Below are 27,990 nucleotides of genomic sequence, written 5' to 3'. Positions count from 1 at the left end.
GTATTTTGGTTTAAGGTGTGAATATTACGGTGCCTGGATCTCCACCCTTGTACTCTTCCCCCACCCTCTCAGTGAGGTGGTCCAGTATCTAGTTGTCCCAACACCAGTTATAATTTAGATCACAGATTAGAAAACTTTTCCATAAAGGACCAGATAATAATATTTTAGGCTTTTGGGCCAAGAGGCTAAGTAAAGTGTATTATGTGGGTATTTATAGAACCATTTAAAAAGTAAAAAAACATTCTTAGTTCATGTACTCTACAAATACAAAGCAATGTGCTAGATTTGGCCTATGGGCAGTAATTTGCTCACCCGTGAGTTAGAGCATTCATTTAAGGCTAATTGAAATCCTCCCTTAATATATTTTAATGTCTGATGTATTCTTGGGCCTGTTTCTAAACTCTTTTGTTCTATTTCTCATACTGATTCTATGGCAGAACTACAACATAGTTGAATTGCTGTAACTTTATAGACAATTTTCACATCTTAGTCAGGTAAGGTCTTTCACATCCTTTATAAAAATATTTTCGACTATTGCACATTTATACTGATGATTACCTTTTTTCAGAAGTCTATGTCTCTTATTTCTGTTGTTCTTTATGCTTTTTTAATAAGTAGGGTTTTATGGTTGCCATATTTGTTACATTTTTCTGATTGGTTTTTTATTGATATATAGACTAGTTTGTGTGTGTGTTTATTTTGTAACCAACTACCTAACAAAACTCTTAACTAGTTTTTGTTGAATGGGAACAGGAGCATGGGCTCTGCAGGTCCTGCTATTTGGTTTTATATCTCATTCACATGATTTACTAGCTAGTTGTCCTTGGGCAAGTTACTCAGTGTGTTTCAGTTTTTTTCATCTATAAAATAGGAATAATAGTACATGACTCATGGGTGGTTATAAGGATTGAATAAATCACTGTATGCAAAACTTTTAGAAGACCAGATAGTAAATATTAAGTAAATTTTGCTACTAATATGAACAATAATAAATTATTCCATTTGATTCTGTTGAGTTTTTTTTACGTAGTTATGTATATCATCTGCAAATAACAATTATTTTATTATAAAAACAATTGAAGAGAAAGTTTTTAAACATAAATGACTGTGATAATTTTGTAATTTTTTTCTCTCTGGAACAGTGAGAAAATAATTTCAAATTACAATTTATGATAAAGAAAAACTGGCCAGTGATTGAGTCAGTCTTTAAGCCACTTATAAACCAAATCCTGATTTACCCTATCCATAAAGTATGAAATGTAACTCTTTACCATATGCATGGTTGTAGAAGTATTTGGGAAGCTGTTCTTTATGTGACTGTACTAATTAAATTGTTAAGTAGTTCTTTAGGACTACGTCTTACTTTCCAAGGCCTTTTATATCAAGAGATGCCTGTATATGTATGTATCTTTCTGTAGAATGCTGAATTTGCTATTTGAAGTATACAGTTAGTTTTAATAAATACTACAGATATGTTATTTAAATGTTTTCGAAGATTAAATAAATCATAGGCAGATACGGACTTGATTTTCTTTTTATCATAATTATTTTCTTTTGGGGGACATGATAGAAAATTAAAGATGTTAATAGCGCTTTGGGGACTATATAATATAAGCAGCTTAGATTTGTTATTTAAATATATTTGTATTTTAATTGTTAACATTTTCTAGTCCTAGGAGTCTGTGCACTCACTTGATGATTCTTAAGCATTTCCTTTTGTTTAAAAAAACTCTTAAAACTGGTAAGAGTAGACCATTTCCTTGGTTTGACAAACAGCAACCATTCTGAACTCATACCTAGCTTTTGTACTTGTTAGTCTACAACAATTATGACTACTAGGATTTCTTTCAGGCCAATTAATAACCAGTATTCCATGAAAATCTGTTATAAAATAAGGATACCTTCTTTCACCATTATTGTTGTCATTGTCGTGATTAGTGTTTAACTACATTTTGGAGTCATGCTTGGCTGACTCCAGCTCATTGCAATCACATTCCTTTCTACCTGAAGACCTTGGTACTGTTTCTGTTTTGTTTTTCAGATCTTCACAGGGTTCTCTCTCTCACTGTATCCACGTATCTGCTAAAATACCTTCCCTGAGAAGCCGCCTCTCTTTTCCTAAGTAGCCTTGTATATACCATCAGTACTACTTCCACTGTATCCTTCTAAATTCTTTCTTGCATTTTCACAGTCATAACGCTTCTTTACCTAAAAGTACATATTCATCAATTGTTTATTATCCTCTCTACTCCATTAGAATTAAGTTTAACAAGGGCAAGGACTTTACCTATCTAGTTTACTGATAAGTTCTTAGAACCTATATATAATAATACGCAGGAGATAGTAAGCTGTCAGGGAGTCTGTTAAAGAAAGGGAGGGAAAGGAGTTGATACTGAAATATAACAGTTAAGATTATTTGCAGATGATATTATTTACCTAAAAAACTCAAAAATCACCTTTAAAAATAGAAAATATGGGGGCACCTGGGTGGCTCAGTCGTTAAGCGTCTGCCTTCAACTCAGGTCATGATACCAGGGTCCTGGGATCGAGTCCCTCATCAGGCTCCCTTCTTCTCCATCTGCCTGCCACTCCCCCTGTTTGTGCTCTCTCTCTTTGTCAAATAAATAAATAAAATCTTTAAAAAAAAAAAAGAAAATATGAATGTATATAAATGTGGAAATTTTTATGACCTGATAGAGTTAAATGTAAATAAATCAGACTATGCTCTAAAGAAACTGGAATTAAATGTCAAATCAAACCTCTGAAATTCATTGACATTCACATAATCTTCAAGCTCAGTATTTTAAAGACAAAAGCCTATTTATACAGGGGCGTTAAAATGATATACTCACAAGATCTATCAAATTGTGATATATGTACAAAAAGAATCACAAAATGTTTCATCTCAATAATAATAAGAATTCATAGTTTGAAAATGAAACTTTATTTCTGTTATACTAGTAAGGAGGTACTTTTTTTCATGGAAGAATAGCCACTGTCTGAGGGAGCATTGAAGTACTTGCTGGGGAACTATAATTAATGCAGACTTTGAAAACAGTTTAGAAACGGATATTGAAAGCCTTTTAAAAATGTGAACATTTCTTCAGTCAGTCATATGCCTCCCTATATATTTGGCTCTAACCTAAAATTTAGATAATATAATATAAAGATGTTCATTGCCATACTTTGAATTTGAATGTTAAATGCCCAATAGGAATTAATTACATTGACTGTTTCAGCATGTATTACACTTTCTAAAAATGTTCTTTTTAAAACTTAATGTTTTAATCAGAATTATTGGGTAATACCTAGTAAACCCATAATTTATTTTTATCTGATTCATAAGGTACAAGGTCCTATGACTTACTGACTCTTTTGTTTTTCTGACTGTTCCCTCCCTTCTTTTCTCCTTTCTTCTTTCGGTCTTTTCAAAAATGTATTGTCTTCTTATAGTCTTTCTTTTTGTGTCTGTTAGATTTCATTGTGACAAGTGGTTTCATTTTTTAAACCATCCTGTTTTTAATTCTAAAATGTTCTTCAGATTCCGTCCTAGGTTTAGAACTTCTCCTTTGTGGGTTTTTTTTTTTTTTTTTTTTTTTTTTCTGTTTGTAGATATGATATAGTCAAAGTTATACTTTGTTATTTTTTGTCCTGGATTAATAACAGAATGTTGGGAATTATGTTATTACCACACCTTTAATTAATATCATACAATGAATTTTTTAAAGGATATTTAAAAACTTATTTCATTTTTTAATTGCTTTTGTGGTCAGGGAATTTTTATTTAACCAAACTTTCTTGCGTTTTGAAGTCATTTGTTACTGAGAAAATACTTTCTTGACTAAACTGATTTTAATGTTGGGCGCCTGGGTGGCTCAGTCGTTAAGCGTCTGCCTTCGGCTCAGGTCATGATCCCAGGATCCTGGGATCGAGTCCCACATCGGGCTCCCTGCTCGGCAGGAAGCCTGCTTCTCCCTCTCCCACTCCCCCTGCTTGTGTTCCTGCTCTCGCTATGTCTCTCTCTGTCAAATAAATAAATAAAATCTTTAAAAAAAAAATAAATAAATAAATAAACTGATTTTAATGTTTCCAAAATTGTTTTGTGATTGAAGGTACATTTATTGGAGGGAAAAATTGAGAATTGGTCACTATTGGAAAGCACAGAATAATTAACACCTTTGTGTTGTTATGGATTGAGGGCAGGACCCAGATTTGCTTATTAAGTTTTCAAATATATATATTTTTAAAACAAAAAATTTTTAAACTTTTTTTGGTCATAGATTTCAGAGTTGTATCTAGTAACAGTGGAAATAATTTTTTAAATACAGTTTCTAACTTACTGATTTTCTTAACATTCTATATAATAAACCAAGGATAAATGGGCTTTTTGTTGGGTCACGGAAATAACTTGAATCACATTACTATTTCTTCTAGTTGCTTCCTGGTTTTTGTTGTTGTTTGACTGCAGTTTATATCATAGACTGAGAAATGAGAAAGAGTATAATTGTAATGATGGTTTTAGACTGGGAACATAGTAACCTTTTTGTTGGTTTCAGCATTCTACCAGTTGTGTAACATTTAATACTTTCCTGCCATTTCCCCCATCTACTAACACAAGCTCTACTTAGTTTACCTGAAATTTGTGATGATGAACTTACTTCTTTAGCTTCTTAGACAAAAATTAATATAAATGTAGGGTATTATGCAGTAAATTCCCTAAAGGTTGAATGACCCTCTGACTGCTGTTAAAGGGAGTCCTGCATTGGGAGGAAAATAGATTATTAGCAACAGCTGCTACCATTTAGTGAGCACATACTGTGTGCCCTATCTTATCTCATTTAATCTTCACTTCAACTCTGTGAGGTAGGTAGTGTTATTTCCATCTTACAGGAAAGAAACAGAGGCCCGGCTCTCCCGTAGGTAAGTGTCAGAACCAGGATTCAAACCTAGATTTTTTTTTTCTGACTCCAAAGCTGGGCTTACGTTATACTCCCTACTGTAATGTGTTTCTTGATCTAAAGCTTTTACATTTCTCTAAGAAATTTATCTTTATATTATTAACTTTCAGCATTTATATATATATAAGTTTTCTGTTGTCTGTTAATTGTAGTTACTGTTGTGCCATGGTACATATCTTGTGCATTTTCTTTGCCCTCAGAAATAGCATTTATATCCCATTCACGTTCCTTCATTGTGTGTTAAATACATTTTTAGCACTGACATATTTCATGAAGCATGCTTTCAGTGTTTAAAAATACATACCATTGGGGACTGGTTTTATAAGAAATGATATATTTGCATTTTTGACATGTTTTGAGGCAGTCATTTTAACATCTGTTTGCATGACTGATTAATGCTTATTTTACATGGATGCTTTGAAGGCTATAAACTCTTAGGTTTAACAAACTACTTTCATATTCCTGTAAAGTATTGTTTACTAACCTTCTTCATGTACCCTCACACATAGAGAAAATGATAATAGTTATTATGTCACACTGGTAAATGGGTCACCCTTCTGCTCTTGATCTCCAGTACTTCGCCCAGGGAGCCATGCCCTCTCTACCTTCATGTTGTGCCTCCCTCTCTTAGCTTCCTAGTGCTGAGAGGGTTGATATTTTGGCACACCTGTAACTCCTTGTGGATATATATAACCTTTGTGAGAAAGTGGACTAAAAATGTCTGTTCTTTGGAGTTATATATTCAGTAAACATAAATTTCTGGGAAAAGTAAAATTTTAAGTGGTCCATTCTAAAGTGTTCACATTGAGGATAATTCTAAGACATGCAGTCATATTTGCCAGTCTCTTATATTTGAAGCTTTTGGAAACTACTCTTTTACTTTCATTTGTGACGTAACAATGATAACAGAATATCATGATTCTCAGTATTATATATAAACCTTCTACCTTCTGTCACCAGCTAAAGCTTTATTATATATTACACATTTTCTTTATCTTGTTTTTGCAATTTGGAAATGAGCCTTTAAGGTGCTTGAAATATTTCCAGTTATGTGGTTAACAGTAATGATGATTGTACCTAACAAAAGAACTTGATCAGGCATAAAATGCATATTCTTTCAGTTTAATTGTTTAGATTGTGTCCCCTCTGGATTTGAGAAGGAATATTTATAAGGTTTGATGATTTTTTAGAAAGTTTGTTACTTTATTTAAATACTGCTGGTTGGGGCGCCTGGGTGACTCAGTCGTTAAGCGTCTGCCTTCGGCTCAGGTCATGATCCCAGGGTCCCGGGATCGAGCCCCACATCGGGCTCCCTACTCAGCGGGAAGCCTGCTTCTCCCTCTCCCACTCCCCCTGCTTGTGTTCCCTCTCTCACTGTCTCTCTCTCTGTCAAATAAATAAATAAAATCGTAAAAAATAAATAAATAAATACTGCTGGTTTTAGAGTAGTGTGTTACTCAGCCCTACCTCAGAAGAGTGATGTGTATCATTAGTTTATACTGTTATATAAAAGTTTTTGTGAATTTTTAAGTAATTAGAACAACTCAGAAGTTTGACATGAAAATAGCATGAAATATGTATTGTAAAAACTCTCTTGTTTAAATATTTCTCCTGGTTTTCCTCCTGGTCAGTGTCAGCCCAGTTCTTCACTGAAACCAAAGTGGCCTCCGATAGTTCCCTGTCTGGTGATTCTTCACCCTCCTCCTTCTCCCTAAACTTCAGCCATTTCAGCAAGTCATGAAATAATGTTGCTTCTACCCCCAGAAGGCCTCTCTTTTGTAGTCCCACCTCTGCTGTTCTGGTTCAGTATCTTACCATTTCCATCCAGTTGGAATTCTCCCCCAAAAGCACAGCCTGCTCAGGTCGCTTCTTCCCTTAGTATTATTTTTTTCTCTTTATTGCCATAGTTGGTAGTCATCTGCCCTTTACATCTGGCCCCAGCAATACTCTTTTATTTCCCATTCTTCTGTATATGCCCAGATGTGCATAGGGCTGTATGCCTCATCTCCTTTCACTAATTACCTCTAATGAAATCACTAATGTTTTTTATTTTGTTTGTATTCTAATTATGTCACTAACTTCTATCATACTTAACACTGACTGCATATTCTCAGCCTGGAAGATCCCTCATCAGATGTTACTGCTCTATAAAATATTTCTGTTACCTCACCCTTGTTTAAAATTATTTTCCTCTTGTGATACTTCAGACGATTTACCACATTGTGCCTGAGAGTATAATTAGGTGCATAATTCATTCTCTTCAACTAGATTATAACCCTTTTGATGACATGGCTCAAGTCTTATTTAGTTAAATTATTTTGGTGGTTGCTTAATATAAGCGAATACTCGAACATGCACTTACGTGTACACGTTTTTATTTACTCAGTTTAAGTATCTAGTTTGTGTATAGAACTGCCACATGCAGTGCCAGTCTCTATGAGGAAATAAAAAATGAATATAAATAACTGTTCCATGAATATAACATGCCCTCAAAAAATGTCTATTCTACTAGGAAAAAAAGATGCTGATGCAATAAATTGAAGGGCACTGTTAACAAGTGCCATGAAAGTCACATCACTCACTAATAGTATACATTATATACCATGTCTGTATATTTTTGTAAGTAATTTTGACTTTTCCTTTGGTTTTGTGTCATCTCTCCATTTATTATATGATTGTATGTTTGTTAGATTTTTCTACCCTTTTTATTATTTTATTTTATTTTTTTTAAAGATTTTATTTATTTATTTGAGAGAGAGAATGAGAGAGAGCACATGAGAGGGGTTAGGGCCAGAGGGAGAAGCAGACTCCCTGCCGAGCAGGGAGCCCGATGCGGGACTTGATCCAGGGACTCCAGGATCATGACCTGAGCCGAAGGCAGTCGCTTAACCAACTGAGCCACCCAGGCGCCCTCTACCCTTTTTATACATAAACTATTTGCATATATAAATGTTAGGAAATATTCTTACAAAATACAGAACTTGTCTATTTAGGTAATTTTATTTTCAACTTTTAATAAACTGAATTTAGAATTTAGCTTAATATATTATCTAAGGATCAAATAATTTGACTTATAAATTTATAGAGGCTGACTTTTTGAGATACTGTCTTCATGTTTTTGTTAGCCTACTTAAAATTTTGTTTTTTAAGTGAAGTAATGATGCTGCTGTAGTTTCATTTAGAGCTTGAAAAAAAAAAAACACCTTGTAATCAGAAATTAGTTTTATTTGTACATTTTGATTTCATCCAGTTGTGACATTTTCTTAAGAAACAATGGCATTTATTATGTAATGTTTGCTTTATGTTTTTCTGAAGAATGGGAAATGTGGTTTGGCTCTCACATATTATATGTTGTACAGATTCATAAAGTGTAAATGCATTGCTTTGTGTACTTTCTTTATGCTCTAATATAATTAATTTGTTTCTAGATGCTGGCATCACCATCTACATCAGGTCAGCTGTCTCAGTTTGGGGCAAGTTTATACGGGCAACAAAGTAAGAATTTTGTATTTATTCTGGGATGCTTTATTTAAGGAAAAAAAAATAGCTACGAAATAAAGAACAACCAATGCTGCCCTTGTGGGTCAATTCTAGGATTTAAAAGGAAAGATTTTTAATTTTCAGTTTTCTTATTTTGCATACATAGGAAAACCTCATTATTTCAGACCTTTTCTAATTCAAAATTTATTATTATTTGGATATAGGATAGATTGAAAGTTAATTTTACATCTTTTGTATCTATGTTCTTTGCAGTACAGTATTTTTGAAGAAGAATTTGCCAAACAAAAAAATTAGATATCCTTTATGTTTTCAATTAGAGGAAGTTAAACTTTTTTTGTTTGGTCAGTTGAATGGGTGGTTTTGTTTGTGGGTTTTGGCCTTTTTATTAATGAAGAACCATTACTTAACAGTCTGTGAAATGCTCTTTGTTTAGCAAATATTTCTTCTTTTACTTTAGCTCATCTGGATATAGTTTTTGACTCACAGTTCAAGACTTTTTCCACATACAAGATTTTATTTCTTTTTAAGTACTGTAATGCTTTTATAGCGCTTAGCACAGTGCCTGGCGCATAGTAAGCGCTCAATAAATGTTTGCTATTATTATCACATAAAATTTTTATAAACTAAGTTATAAAATCTTCCTATTTTTTCCATTAATTTTCCAAACTGTTAAATATTAATAAGATTTTATTATCTCTGTTAATGTCAGAGACTGCTGATCTATCTCTGTTAACAAAAGGGGAGTGTTAAAAGGGATATAAATTCCCATCAAAGATTACAGGACATAGAGTAACTGGTGAAAACAATCTGACAACTGAGTATCTTAACCAGCTTCAAATAAAAATCAGTTATTTGGTTTGGAACCCTTTTCTGGTATAATAAAAAAGCAAAGTTTTGATAGGTATCAGAATAGTTTGTCAGACCACTTTATTCTTCAAATTTATTTTGAAGTTTAGTAGGGGGAAGGAACTTATTTTGTTAGACAAATATAGCTTCCATCTACTTTTTTCTTCCTTCCTCTTTTGCTGTGGCATGCAATTTTGTTAATATAGAATTAGTAAATAAAATTATTAATTGCTTACAGATATTAGCAGTTTCCCTCTAGTTTGGTGGAAAACATTTTTAAAAAACCTTTTTATTGCATTAAAGAGGTGTTGCTTATTTATTCACAAATGTTCATTCTAATTGTTGAGGGGATATCATTAGCTGGTTATTTGCTTCATTTAGCCTGTGTTTTAGTATGAAACCTACTACTTTCACCTTTCTGGCAACCCTTATCATGAAAATACCTAGTTATTTTAAAGCTACCCTTTATTTCTATAGAGTAACTGCAAAGAACTTTGTTTTCTTTTTAAAGCCCACAATTTATCACCGCAGAAAATAGATATGGAATGGAGAAAAATTATATTTGAGAAGCTAAGGTTATTTTATGGAGGAGAATGGCAACTATTTTACAATATAATTGGCTACACGGACTTCTAAAATCTGATGTAATTTTTTAACCTGCAAATGTGAAACTGTAATTGGGCTAAGATATGGAATGGGTTAAGTTTGAAATAGTTATTTTATTGATATCAGATATTTATTACCTTCTTAATTTGAGTAAAATGATTATGCTGATTATTAGGGATATACAAAGATTAACAAATGAGAAAAGTTATTTTCATTAGAAAAAGTATTTTAAGATACTCAGCTTAAAAAGAAATCACATATGACAGATATTTCCTGTTGGAATTTAGTATATTAAATGGCTGTATTCCTGTAGCAGTAGTGAGTCAGCATTTTCAATGCATGGCTCAGTCTTTTAACTGACAGTGTAGGTATTAGTCTACAGAAAAATTGAACCTTAGGTCAACTGGAACTGAAATGTCTCAAGTCAGGGTATAGGTGTTGCTTTCCAGGATACAGATCTAGAAAACTACAACTAGTGAAAAAAGACAGAGGCTGGATTGCCGGTCTCTATCTGTTAGGACAGACCTTAGGGCCATATAGCCATCAGAGAGAACACCAGCTACCCTGTGGGACTTGAGGGTCCAGGTTTCAGTGGTATAAATTCGTCAGAATGATAAAACTTGAGGAGCTAACCGTCATAAAGGATAGAGAGCTAGAAGGAATAGCAGGTGGGATAGGTTAGTGATGTTATGGCAACAGATTGTAATTGTGCATTAGGCTTGATATAACTAACTGTTCTTTTGCTTCATGAGTGTATTGAATACTACTATTAACTCTGTATTCAGATTGGCAAAGTTCAGCAGGAATTTGTACCATTAAAATGGAGGTCTACCATCTGTTTTGTGCTCTTGATGATTACAGAGGTTAGAGGTGGAGAAGGAAGAGTACCCTCCAAAACTGAGGGTAATCTCACTGAGATTAAACAAGGGAGGACATTCCTCTTGGAATGGATACAGGGCTGCTGAAACCTACATTTTGCCAGATTTGGGTGGAAGTAATTGTGTAGCATATAAGGGTACCTAGAAAATGCTGGACTCTAGGGGCTTGTATGATTACAGGTCCCAATATAGTCTGATTGTATCCAAATATGTAACTAACTTTTCATCTAGAAGTTCATGTGAATACAGTGCACCAAATGATAACTAGAGAAGCCATTGAACGAAATCTTATATTCAAGTTGCATGATGTTTTCTACTTGTCTTCTTTGCAAGTGTGCATAAGATTTTAGGTATACCTTATAAGGTTTAAAGACCCCCTCGGCTCCCCAAGGCTGTCTGCTAGATCGGAATTAACAGGGAACCAGGAATTAATCTCTCCTGGATATTCAGTGCATTGAAATTAAGTGATAATAAAGTTGGAGTGACTTTTACTTTCTTACCAATAGCATTTAGAGCCTTAGAGAATTGGAGAAAAAGGAAACTACTATTTACTGAGTGCTTCTTATATGCCTATCTTATAGGCACATAGGTTAACTAGCTGTCCGGATGAATCCATGATACATACTTGTATCTGAATTCTCAGAGGACCCAGGCATCTAGCTGGGAAAAGAAATAAACTTGTCTTTCTGGGATCTGGACTCCTGGCTTGAGAGCAGTGGCATATTCTCATGCTTTCAGCATCATTCCTTTGGCCTCCTGTTTTAAGAACACTGAGGTGAAGGCTACTTGTTTTGTGGAGAACCAGAGCACAGGTGGGGTGATTCAGAAGTGATGCTTCTGATAGTATGGTTAGGCCAGTGACATTTTAGTAGCTTCAAGAAATTATAGGAACATGTAACAGGTACTTGAATTAGTATTTTGGGAGTTCTTGCTCTCAAGAAGCACATGGTATAGTTGGGGAGGTCAAGACATTTATATATAAAATGTTAAATAACAGCCTGCAGTATTGATACATAGGTAAAAAGGTATCATTTGAATGGTATGGACAGACTTAGGGTTTAGGAGAGAAAAGCACAGTAAGCTACAGTGGTAAGGAAAAGCTTCAAAAAGGAGATAGGAATTGAGTTTAATAGATACTTACTGAGTGCCCACCATATAATGGCATTATGCTGCATAGTGCAGATGTGTGGTAGAGGCTCTTTTCTGCCATCCCTGTACAGTATACATATGCTGTGATGTTGCCACATTTATTTATTGCATGTCTTCATTTGCCTTTGTATCTTTAGTATTCTGTACATGACAGGCACTCAGAAATGTTTATTGAATGCATGGTGAGCAAGATACGGTTCCTACATAGAATGTAGTAGATAAGTACACAAGTTATTTTCCTACAGAGCAGAGGAAGAAGTACAGAGTTTTCTGGATATTTCAGAGATGGGAGTAATCACCTATCTTGGGAGAATGATCAGGAAAGGATTTACAGATGAAGTCATGTCTGTCATTGGCCTTGAAGAGACTATGGATAAGATGGTTCTAGTAGTGGGAGCAACACCCACAGCATGGGGTAGATTTGGGAGTGGTCTAGTTTATCAAGGCAAGGGAAACTTATTAGGCTGTTACATTGGTTTCATTCAAGAAGTACAGTCTCTACAATTCTGTGGGATCTATCTCAAGATCTTTACCACTTTCCAAGGTCAAGAACAGAACTATAGCATACAGTTTTCCCACAGAAAACAATGATTTTTCTGGTGAAAACCATTACTTCATTAGACTGTAATGTTCACCTTCACCTTTAGGACTTACTTACTTGACTTTTTTTTTTTTTTTTGCATAGGCATGTCCCCACCCACTCACTCCCCAAAAGCTAATAATTGTTACGTGTGTCAGATGCTATTTTAAATATTTTATATGAATCAACTCATTTAATCTTCACATTTACCCCAAGAGAGGTTAGGGGATTTGCCCAAGGTTTCTTTCACAGGCAGTAAGTAGTCTAGCCAAGATTATGTTACCTAGTAAGTGTAACTATGTTAACATGAGAACAGAAGTTTCTTTGAAACCTGGAAGCTATGTATTACTTACTGAATGTCATTACCCTAGAGGGCCATTAGCACATAGTAGAAACAACAAATGTTTAAATCCACAGATTTCAAGGGTCTACTAACCAGGGTATTATGGTGATATTTAGTTAGCTACCTCTACCATGAGTGAAATATTATTCCAAGAGCTAAGAGAATGGCAAATAGCAAAGATCTTGTTTTCATGGAGCTTACATTTTAATGAAGAAAGAATAATCATGCAGACAACTAAGTAAATAATATAATTCTAGTAAGCATTATAAAAATTAAGTCAGATTAAGGGATGAGTAGATGGGATTACTATTTCACATGGAGCAAAGAGTCTATCTCTGAGGAGGTGATATTTGAATGGAAACTTCAATGTTGAGGAATGGAAATCTTTGGAAAGATCTGAGGGAGAGCTTTTTAGAGCAAATGCAAAAGTACTTACTCATGAGAACATAAGAAAGAACTTAATGTGTTAAAGGAAGAGTGAGAGGGCTAGTGTAGTGAACAAAGAAAGTAGAAGATTAGTGGAGTACCAGGTGTCAGATCATGGAGTCTTGTAACGATTTGTTAAAGAATTTGGATTTATTCTAAGTTTAATGGGAAGGATTTTAAGATACAGTTTCATTTTTAAAAGATCACTTTGCTCTGTAGCAAATGGACTGGGTGGGGAGGGACAAATGATAAGAAAGAGAGAGACCAGGCTACTGCTGCAGTAGTCCAGGCAAGAAAATAAGATGACTTGGACTGAGGGTGGAGGTGTTAAGAAGTGGTCAGATTTGGGATATTTTGGAGGTAGAGCTAATATGATTTGGTGATACAGGATGTAAAAGAGAGAGACCCAGGATTTCTAAGGTTTGAGACCTGCATTACGTTATAAATGGGTGCCATGAATCTGTAATGGGAACTTAGGTTGCAAAGGAGTACAAAGTATACTTAGGAGCTTCATGTGGATGTTCCATAGGTAGAGTGCCCGCTGCTGTAAAGATCCAGCAAAACGTTGGCAATTGCTCTCTGCTAGTTCTAACATAACATCAGCTTTTCCTAGTTGAGGATATTGAAGCCAGTTAGCTCCATCCATGTTTCTTTCTTGTCTCATATGTCCTTAATACCCAAAAGCAAACCTACTCCTCCTCCAGGCATATCACTTGTCCTCATTTTTATACATCTCGCTGTTTTCAGAGTAAACTGTGTGAAACTCTTTACCTTCCTGACTCCTCATCACCACCACCAAATACCTGACTAGGTCTCTTTCGTTACTTAATTCATTTACTGTCTCCTCCAGGAAACATTTTCTGATTCCAAATCCATTTTACTTTCACATCTGAGTTAGTGGTCTCTCCCATATACATCAAAGCACACTGTACATATGCTGCGTATAAACACCCGCATCATGACCTTTTTAAAAAAAGATATTCTTCTGTACTTCTGTAGGATGAGAGAAGGGAATGTATTCTGGGTGGGGAGAGAGAGATGAATAAAAGTGCAGGGACAGATTTGGAGAGAGGACCGGGAAAAGAAGGAAGATTGTAAGTAAAATATGTGGTTTGTAAAAAGAGTTTATATTGGGGCGAAAAATATTAATTAGGAAGAGTTATGTGTCAGTTATATCTCAGTAAAGCTGGGGACTAAAAAAACAGAGATTAGAAGAATCTTTTCAGTCCTGACAGAGAATTTGAAAAGGCTAAACTGTGATTGGATATAATACTAATGGGCAATGGTTCTCAACTCTGGCTGTACCCCTAAAAACACCTGGAGAGTTTTTTAAATCTCACTAGCCATGAATTGCCAGCATTCAGACTGAGTGACAATTTCTGGGCATGGGACCCAGACATTAGAGTTCCACAGGTGATGTAAAAGTTAGCAACTACTATAAGAAGTAGAAAGTGATTGGTTGAAAAAAAGGTTAAGAAATTGGATTGTTATTTTTATTCCTCATTGTGATTTTTGGCAAGTAACTTCATTCCTGATGTTCTTTATCTGTAACTTAGCTGGAAGATCTCTGGAGACTTTTCTATCTCTAAAATCCTTTGATTTTAATGAAGGAAAATACTTAACAACATAATGTTATATAGAAGATTAAGCGCCTAAGTGCGGGGCAGATTGGAGGTAAGAAGATGTGAGGACAGGTTGGAGGTTAGAAGGTGGTTATTCTTTGTCAGTGTGGGTAGGACAGTGAGTTCCTAGGAAGAGCTAGTTGCTTTGGAATTAAATGGAAGGTGGGGATGCTTTAAGCCCCTTTGCAGCAATTAGGGATGTTCTACCCTTTCCTTAATAAAGATTTCAGGAGACTTCATTTAAGTGTGAGTATTCAAGGAGTTGGTTGCTATGATTGGATTTTTTTCTTATAACTTGTATTATTAATATTGTTTGTTTTTAGCAAAAGATTGAATAAAGGAGGCATAAGATATTTAAGGGATGTGCTGTTAATCAGTTTGTGCAGTGGAAATAATTCATGGAAACATTTCTTAGATCATGTTCCTTTGGATTTCTGAAAAATGATCAGTTAATTCAGTTCATTCTATGTTTAGCACCCTGCCAAATTAGAGGTAGGAATCTACTTGGAGTATGTTCATGTATTTCTCCTAATATTATATTATTCTTTATTAGCCATTTGTCAAATTGAAAGAAAAATTTGATTCAGAACTATAACCTTTTTAGCTACTTTTTAGCTTTTTTGTTCATTTTTCCTCATTTACAATATTTTTTACCTGTTGTAGTTATTTTATGCCAAATTTTTTTATGAGGTTTTTTTTTCCTGTTTTTTTTTTTTCTTTTGGCTTGCATGTCTTCTTCTTGGTATAATATTTTGGAGATTTTCTGTGATTGTTTCTAAATATATTACTAAAAGAGTAAAGTTCTCTCTTTGACCTTACCCAGTTATAATTGTTTGACTCAAGTAACTCAAATTTAATGATTTAGTGTATTTTGTTTCCTAAAAATAAATCTTTGTATGTTCCTATCAGTGATACTCTTTATGTTTTAAAAGAATTCAGTTTTTAATTGAATGTGAAATAGCTTGATTATTAAGGTATTCAAAGCTTGATGATCCCATTTGAAATTGATGTACTCCTCTCTCCTTTTTTTTCATAACTACCTAGTTCAACAAAATGCAACTCAGACTGAATATATTAGCTGTTTTATGAAATCAAGAGTGTTGAAGGAAAAATAAACACTAATCTTTGAGTTTATTTCATACGTCTTCTTCCATTCTCAGCACTATAAATTAACTCATGTGCCTTCCAATCCCTAATTGACTAAATAAATAACCATACCCATTCTTACTTTCATCTCCAAAAGTTTTTTGCTAGTGTTCAAATAATCTCCAGTTTCTAAGATATTTCTGAAGTTATAGATTTTCATAATACAGCATAGAAAAATATATATATGAAGGATTAAAGTAAACAGATCTCAGTGAGTTTTGTAAGGCATATTGATTATTAGAAAACAGAGGGTACTAGATTTTTGTGAAGTGTATGTTTATTTATAATGATAAAGGTATAAGAGAGTGTGAAAAGGAAGGGGAAAGTAAAATTAGAAGAAAGAAAACTTGAACAGGTATAGACAAGAGAGGGAGAAAGAAAATGGAGAGAAGAGACCAAGAGATGGAGATTTAGTAAAATTTGAAGAGAAGTAAATATTAAAAAAAAAAAAAAAGCAAGAGAAAACATAAAATAGGTAAAGAGGTGTTACGAATTGGTAGACACTCACAAGGGGTGTTCGCTTAGCGTTATATTGGGCTCCCATAGGGCTGCCGTGAAGAACACTAGGAGTTAAGAGATCTAAATTCTAGTCTTGGTTCTTTGTGTCACCTTGGAGAAGTCAGTTAATTCATCTGAGGCTCAGATTCCTCATCTGTAAAGTGCGAACATTGGACTAGGTGATCTTTAAGGTCCCTTCTGGCTCTAAAGTTGTATATTTCTTGGTGGTCAGTAATTGTGTGAAGCACATTCCTGTGGTTAATTCGCAGCTCTAGCTGACTTTAGGACAGCATTCTTCGGGGAGAAGGATGGAAACTCCCTGAGGGGGTAGGAGCCTTTTCTGTCTTGTTCACTGCTGTATCCCCAGCAGCTAGCACAGTGCTTGGCACATAGTAGGCACTCACTAAATGTTTATTGAATGCTTGATATGAAAAGTATCACTTTGGTGGTTCACTCTGGGAGCATCTAGAGGGCCTTCAAGAAAACTAGAGTAGCTTAAGAGAAAGAAAAGACTGATTTATTCTGAAGAAATCTTATATGGCTAATTTTTAATCTTATTTTTCCTTATTTTGTCCCAATTCAGAGAAAGCATTTGCAGCCAGTGGTATATTCACGGTCACAAAATGTGTAGGGACCAGACATACATACAGTGAACTAAACCAGCATATGATCTAGGCCAGTTCGTTCCCTTCATGTCAGTGAGAGAAATGTAGAACTAACCTCTGGTCCTCGTGGAACCTGACTGAAACAGAGTACACATAGTACACAATATAGTAGCTACATTGAGTTGGATTTCTCGGCTTCATTCAGTTGAGAAGCAAAGTTAGGCTATAAGCTGAGTACTGTGGCTGGCAGATTCCAGTGGAATCTTTGTGGTCCACTGCTGTCCTTAGGTATGACATTGTTATGCCAAAGGGAAATGTTGCAAAGGTACTTGAAGTAAAACATTCAGAACATATATATATATACTCCAATTTTTTGGAGGTCATAGTTTCAAAATATTCATGTCCTTGAAATTCTTGCTTCTGGAATTAGACCAAAAACGGAAGAAAAAAGTCACTTTAAATCCCTAGCACTTAAGTAATCTATGTATTCATTAGCTCTATATCTTTATCACTTTTATTTAACTTCCAGTTCAGAATAAGTTTAGTTGACTGATAGGCTATTTCACAGCTGACTAGAAACAGCACCAAAAAGTGTGGGTCAGGAAATGGAGGCATCCATAGGCAGATATGATAACTGGTGACAGCTGGACATCCTTACTCTGAGGGATGAAAGGACTAGGGGGATATCTAAACATATAGAATATTCGATATCCATGATATTTCTGAATCATTAAGAAATTAATTTATATTTCATATTAATAGAAGTTAGGAAATATGTCATACATTTTTGAAATGTTTATCCCAATTTTTTTTTTTTATGGTTTGTATCTGAGTGGTGAAACTTAAGTAGTCTGTAAAATATACCTGTTGGAACACATCCACCCTTTTGCATCTATCCCCAGGAGTACTAGATATATAGAAGGTCACTGTACTTTGAAAACTTAAATGTTTTAAATTCTTGTCTCTTACAGTTATATCAGCTTGAGTTTTTTAACAGTTGCTGACATTTTATGTTGGGTTTGTAAAAATTGTAATGTTGAGAAATATGTATGTATAAATAGTAGAAATTTCTTAAATGCATTTTAAAAGCATCATATAAAAATTAAAGCTGCTTCAGCAAAGTGGGGTTAAATGTCTGTTTACCTCAGTTATGATTTAAAACATAAAAACACAAGATTGCAAATTTCTTAAAGCCATATTTGTACAAAATGTTTTCATTGAAACATAAATCATCTAATTTGTTAAAACCATTGGCAGACATAGTTTATTATAAAATAGAAATATGAACAGAGGATAGAAATATGAACGCAATGTCCATTCATAATATTAAATTTCAGATTAGAACATTTTTGTTAAAATCAGAGTCCATTTGGAGTGAATTGAATATATCCATTTAAAATTTGCATATTATATTACATGTTAGGTCATTTAAAAATGTTTTAAATTGCCAACTCCAGAAGATGGATAACAATTTCATTCCTGATGGCAATGAATTTCCTTCTTCTGAATTTTTTTAATAGGTGCACTAGGCCTTCCAATGAGGGGGATGAGCAACAATACCCCTCAGTTAAATCGCAGCTTATCACAAGGCACTCAGTTACCGAGCCACGTCACGCCAACAACAGGGGTACCAACAATGTCACTTCACACGCCTCCATCTCCAAGCAGGTATTTATTGATGGACCAGAATATTTCTCAAGATGTATCTTTGTAGAGTAAGCAAGCGTTTTAGTTTTTTAATAACTAATTATTTCATTTTTCTGCTTCAGTGCCTTTCACTGAGGAAAAGAAAGTTAATACCCTATGCTCATTTTATTTCATTGCAAATTGATAAGTATAGTGTAAGATGTTTTTATCATGCATCTGACATACTGGTTGTCAGCTGGGTGGGTATCAAGGGTTAATCACCACCTGGGGAGCTTTTTCAGAAGCCAACTCTTCCTCAAAAGAGGATGTGCAATTTAAAATCATTCCTCAGATAATTATGATTATTGCTCCCTAAACACACATTCATTGCTCTAGTGAGTAAAATAAAACAAGATTGATTACATAGATGATGCATATTAGTATGAAGAAGTAGAATGACATACATTTGGAATGAGCTTACTTTAAATATATGTGTGAAATACATTTGTATTATTTTATATCCTAGTCACACCAGTAGTTTTCTCATCTTAAATACCACCTTATATTAGTTCTGCTATAATTTACCCAATTTCTTGTTGGTTTGTTTGACTTTTCAAAGAGCTAGAATGACCAGACAAAAGAATTAAATTAATGAAAATTAGCAGTGTAATTTGAAAGTATATTTGAGGTTCTGGGGTTAGGCCAATTGATTATTTACAGAGAATTTTAATGAGTGATTGTAGAGAGCTTATTTAGTATAATGGACTTCTTTTTCAGGGGTATTTTGCCTATGAATCCTAGGAATATGATGAACCACTCCCAGGTTGGTCAGGGCATTGGAATTCCTAGCAGGACAAATAGCATGAGCAGTTCAGGGTTAGGTAGCCCCAACAGAAGCTCGCCAAGCATAATATGTATGCCAAAGCAGCAGCCTTCTCGACAGCCTTTTACTGTGAACAGGTAAGATGTTTATTGATACTGTGTATAATTGTCTTTCTGGGTATTTTCAAATTTGCCTTTTCATATTCAGCGTTCTGTTCTTGAGTCTTGGCTTCTGTCATAAGTTTGTTTCATCATATTTTTATGACCAAAGATTCTCTTTCTGTTACGTGTTACAGCTTTAATCTCCCCAGACTTAAAGACATGTTCTTTTGAAAATCAGTTTGATTTTGGAAAGCACATTAAAGGTTTTTGTTGTTGTTAGAAAAGAATTGTTAAGTTGCCACCAGGCAGATTTTTGTGGATATGTGCTTCGTCTGTTAAATGAGGCTGGCCACTTATGTGTAAGAGTTCCAGACTTATGAACAGTACCAGGGATATGTTTGACTATTACTGCCTTGCTTCACTTATGCTTTGGTTTAGTACCATTTCAACTGAAATTCAGTTTTGTGCTTTGGAGACTTCTTGACCAAAGACTTTTTAACACTACATCTACAATATTCAAAAATAGTGTCAACGTTCTGGGATTTAAAACAAGCAGATGAGCTGTTGTGCTTTTTCACTCCTTTTTGCACTGTCTATTTGCATATGTTTACTGTGCAAGTGATAATGACAATATGAAGACCAGTTGTCTATTTTATTAGGATTTTGAAGCTGTTCAGATAATTTATATGAGAATGATGACTACAGTATAAGGCTTTGTATCTTGAAAAAGTCGTGTTTAATTTCGCCAATTTTTTAAAAATGGGGAACTGTATGAGGAAAAAGGATCTTGATCTATTTGCTGTCATCTTACCCATTTAATTCACTTTCTTTTATCTACTACTTGCAAAAATCTGGATTAAAAATAGGTTATTAGCACATTTCCTGTTTGATCTTCATCCCATAAGTTCTAGTTCTTACATTTAGATTTATGAGTATTTCTGTTAATAATTTTACTGCTCTTAATTTTAAAAATAAATATTATTTATAAAGAGTCATCAAAATTCTTATCTACTTGATAGCTTCCTAATCATATACTTCTTGGACTTTGTCACATCTTTTCTTATAGTGCTGTTCATTGAATATATATTTAAATTTTGCCTTTCCATATTTTTTCACATTTTAATTGTTTCTAAAAAATACATTGTTTATAAATTGTCAATGAAACATGGGTCTCTATAGCCCTGCTTATTAGTACTGATAAGTTGTATTTGTTATAGAATGTTTTTATCCCTTAGTACTTATTCAGTGTTTGAAGGTACCTATATCAACAATTCTAACATGCTATTAAATAAGTATTTCTAATGGCTTTCTTACTCTTCTCTAGAGTTTTGTTGTCTCACCAGCTCATAATATTTTGTGAAAATATTGTTTGGCCATAGTTAGTTTTACAAAGTTAGGCAAAAAAAACCCCAAAAAAACCCTGTCATCTTCAAACAGTTTAACCCTACTCATAAACACTGATACAGTCTTTTATCAGATTATTTGATGTTAAAGATGCATACTTTCACTGTAAAATTTGCATTAACAGCTCTTTCTGACATTCTTAATTACTTCTGGCTTTGCTTTAAGTTCAGACTTGTTTCTGTTCTCTCATGTTTAGCCTTGTGCAGAAAAGGGAGGCATTTGTAACTGTTCACCAAGTACCAGTTGTGCATTAATTTAGAATGGAGGGTACTATGGAGAGATTTGCTTTTTCTTTTAAGTAGCTGAAAGATAAACTATATTTAGATTAGAATGACGTGTTTTTTTAGAACACTAAATTCAGTTAAAGAAAATCACCATTTGATTCAGGTAAACGAAACATTTATTGAGTGCCTGTTTTATCCTCCTGAACGCTAAAGGCAGAGGTTGCTGAGATGACCATGACATAGGCCCTGTCCATGAGGAGTTGATTCTAGATGGGGAAGACTCTGTATGAAAGAAGATCTTATATGGAAAGTGATAATGGCACACTTTCCCAGTAGTGGAAGGAAAACAAGTATTCAGGAACACTAGTTATGCCCTAAACTGCATGTTTTTAAGATTAGTTACTTCTGCCAGTGTATCCAGTAAGTTGGTTCTCCAAGTACCTAAAATAGTGCCATTAATCTCTGTTTTCCTCAAGGCTTATGTGTAAATTCTTTGCTTTTTGTTTTTTAAATCATCTGTTTAAGATATTTTGGTTCTCAGTTATTCATGGAAGGACTTCAGGGGAGTTTTTAAATAAATGTTAAACTCAGAAAAATAAAATTAGTATTTGTTTTTAAACATACTGTTGTTTTATATGAGGAGATCAAAAGTATACACTTTTGTTTTTCTTCATCTGAAAGTTAGTGTTCTTACTGTATATCTAAAATTATTTTCTATGTACCCAGTATGTCTGGATTTGGAATGAACAGGAATCAGGCATTTGGAATGAATAACTCCTTATCAAGTAACATTTTTAATGGAACAGGTAAGCTTATTCTGGAGGTAGTACCCTATAAAAAAATATGATAGATCTTGAAATATAAAGCAATTCAACATACAGGTCTTAAAATATTATAGGATTTTTGTGTTAAATTGGTAGAATTTAATTAGTGAGAATTTGACAGGAATTAGGGTTTAATTCAGTGAACAGTTGAGAGATATATAAATATATTTTTTCACTTGACATGGTAATAGCATAGTGTTATAACTTTAGGACTATTTCCTTAACACCTAGAGAAAGCCTAAACATTAACTTAGTCTATACTTATGCCTCAGAATCTCTTTTGCTTCAAGAGCTTTTCCTAGCCTCAGTCCCGTCACTACAGTCTAAATTAGGTTGAGTGGTATGGTATTCTGGCTATAGAGACCCAGATTGAAGAAACCTTTAAAATTATATTGGAGCACTTAACAATTTTTTCTTAATAATTTTAATAATACTAATTTGGCATTTAACCCTTGGATTTTTTTATCCAGTTTTATGTGTAAATTTTAATTACATAGAGTTCTGATTTTGAATTCCTGCAGTCTGTTGGTTTATTTCTTTTATCAACTGCTTCAGAGAGAAGAGAACAAGAGGCTTTGTTTCTTTTCTGCTTCAGGTTTCACCCTCTTCCACCCTTGCCTCCAGACCCTTTCCTGAGAAAAATAAAAGATGTTGTATGGCCATAGGAGCAAAAATGAATATGATCATTCAGAGAGAACTATATATAAAGGAAATGGAAAGAATGATCAGTGAAATGGAGCATATGTGGAAGCAGGAGACAGGATTTAGTAATGAAATGTCATTTGTGACCATGAGCTTTTAATTTTTAAGTGTTATTATATGTTTAGCAGCATAGATTGATCAAATTACTTTAAAATTCCAAATTTTAGCATTTAAAAATTATAGTTTTATGTTGAGGGTGTTAAAATGCTATAAGTACCATATTCCCATTGTTTCTGAAATGCACACTTTTTTCATATTATCTCTGAATTCAGGCTATGTATCATAGTTTAATTGGCAAGTTACTTTTTTTCCCTAAATGGACCATAAAGTAACAATGTGTCTGACAATGCCATCTTATATTCTGAATTATGGTTTCATACACTTCCATAAATTTTTTAATTATTTTTAAAATTCAGTTTTAACTAAATTTTAACTAATTTTAGGGAAATTGTTTCCAAGTCTTTACCTAAAAATATAACTTGGGGGTTTATTAACTAATTTTTAGGTTACAATTATTCTCAGATAACATGGCCATTTTAAATTCCATCTTACAGGACCTGAAGATGTGTGTTAAAAGTTAATATATATTCAGAGCTTATAGTTAATTTATAACTATATAACTATAATTAAATAACTCAAGAAAGATTACTTTTATAACTTGAAACACTATAAATTTCTGTTGTCTTTTTATGTAGTAGTATCTTTTTAAAATTAAAAGGTCATAAACTACAATTGGTTTAGAAATAATGGGCATGATTTTATCTTTTAGTTTTCATAATTTTAAATTGTAACCTGACTTGGAATGTTAATAGAGTGTATTGTTTTTCTATCAACAAAGTAATCTTGAGATAATTAGTTTCTGAGATTCTTCTGATTATGGAACTTAGAGAAAAATTAAAACTTAACAGAAAGGCCAAATAAATTGAAAATGGTATAAAACATTAAAACATTAGACAAAACAAAGATTAAAGAAAAGCTATAATGCAGGCTAAAACTAAGGTAGAAAATTAAATTCTTAAAAATTAAGAATATAAGATTGTAAGAATAGAATAATAAAAATTGAGAAGAAATGAAGGAGATAATTAAAATAGGCAAAGTAGAGGGGCGCCTGGCTGGCTCCATTGGTAGAGCATGTGACTCTTGATCTTCGAGTTGTGAGTTTGAGCCCCACGTTGGGTGTAGAGATTACTAAAAAATGAAATCTTTAAGAAATAAAATAGGTAAAGTAGAAATGTTGGGTTAAATTTTAATTTTTAAATGGAAGCGAGCTGATTTGTTTCATTTAAAATGAACAATAATTAATTTTATTCATTTAATACATATTTATTGAGCGCCTACTATGTAATAAGTAATATAAACTTCTGGACTTTGCATCACATTCCCATGCGTCCCAGACTCTTGCCAGATGTGGGAATCCTGCTTATACCCTGTCTATACCACCCTGCTTATACTCCCTAACTGCAAAACACACACACGCTCACACACATTTGTGTAATGGGACAAGTAGGTCACAGGACAGAAGTCCTTAGAGTTTCTGCTTCCACTGCCTGTGTTTCAGATATGATTCTGGTCATTTGCAAGAGGCACTGTCATTACCATACCTGTGTATAACTAAAGCTCAAGCATCCAGATACTACCTCCGCTTCTGGATATAATGAAAAGAGCCGTTACATCACAACTATCACAACAATCTCTCTCTTGTTAGCTAACAAGCTATAACTTTAGAGTGCCACCCTTCACAGGGGACATAATGTACTACCTTACTCCTTATTGTCTGTCATACATAGGTCTCTAGGATTTGAGATTTTTATTATGCTAGCTACATACTGCTTTGCTGAATTACTCATGAAATTCTTTTGCGTGAAATCAGTTCACGTGTTTATTGTACAACTACACATACCTAGTACAGTGCTGTACATTATTTAGGAAGAAGGTACTGTCATTTCAAATTATTTTATGGTTGGTCTTTGATACTCTCCTTAAAATGTTTGTAGAATCTGGGTGCCTGGCTGGCTCAGTCAGTAGAGCATGTGACTCTTGGTCTCTGGGTCGTGAGTTCAAGCCCCATATTGGGCATAGAGCTTATTTGAAATAAAATGTTTGTAGAATCAATAACTAATGTTCTTTCTCATTATTTAGATGGAAGCGAAAATGTGACAGGATTGGACCTTTCAGATTTTCCAGCATTAGCAGACCGAAACAGAAGGGAAGGAAGTGGTAACCCAACTCCATTAATAAACCCCTTGGCTGGAAGAGCTCCTTATGGTAATTAAGCTTTTTAATGATGGCAAATGGAAACTTTCCATTGCACACACGTGCGCGCGTGCACACACACACACACACACATACATACCCATTTATATGCATGTGCGTGTGTGTGTGTACATACACATATATGTTTTCTAATCAGAGTAGTATAGTTTTCTCAGAGCTGTTATATGCAAAGTGCGTTTTCCTCCCAGAATACCATGGTAGCAAAGTTAAAGGGGAAAACAGTTTGTACCAAAACCCCAAAAGGAAATCCTCATTGGTATTCAGAGGTTATTTTCTTGTGGCATTTGTCTTAGTACACCTTAATGATTATTTGTGGTCTGTCTTTTCTCTTAATTCATCACACACTTTTTAAATCACACAGTTCTACATTCTTAGTGATTAATAATGACTGACCACACGTTGGAAGATTTTTTCTAAGCCAGTTTCTTAACCTCCGCACTGCTGACATTTGGGTCAGATAGTTCCTTGTAAATAGGGGGCTGTTTTGTGCATTATAGAATGTTTAGCAATATCCCTGGCTTCTGCCTACTTGGTGCCAACAATACCCCCCTCCCCATCATTGTGACAATCATAGGTGTCTCCAGACAGTGACAAATGTCCCATGGGAGAAAAAATTGCCTTCTGTCGAAAACCACTGGCTAATGGGTCATGGATAGTTTATGTAGACTCTTGGTCACAATTAAAACCTTTTGTCACTGTCTCTAATGGATTTGGCTAAGTGAAGGGGGGGGCATGAAATGTGTGCAATAACAATTTAGACATGAAAATTATATATAACAGCAATGCAGCCATATTCTTTTCATCCATTGCACATAGTTGTTCCCTTTTGGGAGAATCTGGTAGATAACAGTAGTAGAAACAGTGTAGAGGGATCAGTTCATAACTTTTCGAAGATAACTGTTTTTTCCTGTTTTCATCCAAGAAGGATTTCTTTGCCTTTCAGAATATTAATACAGAAAACAATATGTGAAGAAGGGAAAAATATATTGTTAATATTCTAAAGCTTCCAAATTAGTCTTCCAAAAATAACAAAAGAATGATCTGCCCTGGAAGTTGAGTACCTAGCTACTTGATTCTCAGTTCAGACTCTAATGTTTTTAACCTTTCCTCATAGGTCCATTTTTTCATCCCTTTAATCATTCCCGTTGCTCTCCTTGGACCAACTCTAGTTTCTCCATATCGTTCTTGAATTGTGGAGCCCCAAACTGGATATTGTTCTCCAATAAGGGCCTGACTAATGCCAAGTATAGTGGGAGGATTACTTCCCAGTTCTTGCATGTTTTACATCTATTACATGGAGTCCAAGAAAATCTGAAATAATATGGAGTTGTTTTATAATTGATTGCAATTTGCTCACTCTGTAAGTCACTTTCAAGTAGAATACTGACATGTTCTTTTAAAATTTATTTTGTTCATTTGTATTTGACAATTAACTGGTGTTTATAATAGTCAAATATTTAAATCAAGCTTTAAACCAAAAATTTTGATAACTATTACCAATACCAAATTATGTTTTTAAGCATCTATAAATGACATTAGATTTAGAATTATAGGATTACCACTTAACTTCCCTTGTATTATTTTGTATATTGAATTATTAATCAGTATATAAAAGTTTAGTTCTTCATTGTTATCCTGAATACTAATTTTTTGAAGTGTGCTTTCATAGTGTAATTTAAAAAAATCCTTTTGGTACATTATCATGAGGAAAGTTAATTTTTTATAATTTGTAGAAAAATACCATAAATATGAATTGCAATTCTCTGGATTATTTTTATTACATAGTTGGAATGGTAACAAAACCAGCAAATGAGCAATCCCAGGACTTCTCAATACACAACGAAGATTTTCCAGCATTACCTGGTTCCAGCTATAAAGATCCAACATCAAGTAATGATGACAGTAAATCTGTAAGTAATTGAGAATTACGTATGTGAATGATGTAGTTTTTTCCCTTCAGATTTCTCTTGTATTAACAGTTTTATAGACTGTATTAAGGACTTACTAAACTATTACAAAATTGTTTATCTTGAATATCTGTAATAATCTAACTTCTGAAGAATGTGGAAAACCTTTATAACTTAGAAGATAGCCTATTTTTTTCCTATTTCATATAGGTTTGCAAATTTCTGTTGAACTTCTCAGAGTTAATTTAGACTTTTATTGTAGTCCCTGTCAGCTGGATCCCATGAAGTTTGATATTATAGCCTTCTAAGGAGCTGTGTTTTTCTTGAGTAAGTTTTCTCCTTGAAGAATCTTTATACACATTTTTATTCCTGTGTTGATTCAGCCAACTCAGCTTCCTCTTTCTGACTTAACAAATGTGTTTATTTCTTCCACATTTCACTGAAAATAGCTTTTTTTGTGTGATGGGAGTTTGTATATATTGTTAAAATAATTGATAAAGAAGATTATTGGGTAAGAATTAAATATGAATTTTAAAAGTTTATTCTAATTTATCCTCGAGGTTTTTATGCTGATATTATAGGCAACATACTATATTATTTTCTCTTCTAAATTAAAGTACTTTAAAAAAAAAATAAAAATAAAAAAAATAAAGTACTGAAGAGTGAAACTTGAAGCATAAAGTTCTGAGATATGTTTTTTCTATGACCGAAGATCTGAGATAAATAAGAATATTTTCCATATATTTCTTGTCCTTTAAATACTCAAATGTGTAAAATACAGGATTTATTCTTAAACCATGGGACAGTTGTGGAAACAAAAAATTTCATGTAGAACTTGAAAAACAGGTAATAATTTACTACCAGTTTAAATATAATAAAGAATGAATAGAATGGTAACTAATATGTGAACTTGAAATTTTTACACTTAACAAATTTTAATGTCACAT

The 27,990-nt window shown here is 33.7% G+C and overlaps 1 protein-coding gene across 10 annotated transcripts in view; it reads left to right on the top strand.

Annotated features, from left to right (window-relative positions):
- CNOT2 (CCR4-NOT transcription complex subunit 2) overlaps positions 1-27,990 on the top strand; it is a 120,820-nt gene that overhangs the window by 76,112 nt on the left and 16,718 nt on the right. For 9 of the 10 annotated variants that reach the window (XM_032420422.1, XM_032420419.1, XM_032420421.1 and 6 more), the window contains 6 exons: positions 8,387-8,453; positions 18,679-18,826; positions 19,562-19,744; positions 22,063-22,142; positions 25,002-25,127; positions 26,922-27,046. In XM_032420422.1, coding sequence (XP_032276313.1) covers positions 8,387-8,453; positions 18,679-18,826; positions 19,562-19,744; positions 22,063-22,142; positions 25,002-25,127; positions 26,922-27,046 — 729 coding nt within the window. Of the gene's footprint in view, positions 1-14; positions 495-8,386; positions 8,454-18,678; positions 18,827-19,561; positions 19,745-22,062; positions 22,143-25,001; positions 25,128-26,921; positions 27,047-27,990 lie in introns of those variants that run through there. The other variant, XM_032420424.1, reaches the window with a different exon arrangement.

This window comes from Phoca vitulina, unplaced genomic scaffold, assembly GCF_004348235.1.
Source record: "Phoca vitulina isolate PV1807 unplaced genomic scaffold, GSC_HSeal_1.0 scaffold23, whole genome shotgun sequence".
Lineage (NCBI taxonomy): Eukaryota > Metazoa > Chordata > Mammalia > Carnivora > Phocidae > Phoca > Phoca vitulina.
Note: the sequence above shows the minus strand (reverse complement) of the source record. Positions and strands in the feature narration are given on the sequence as shown.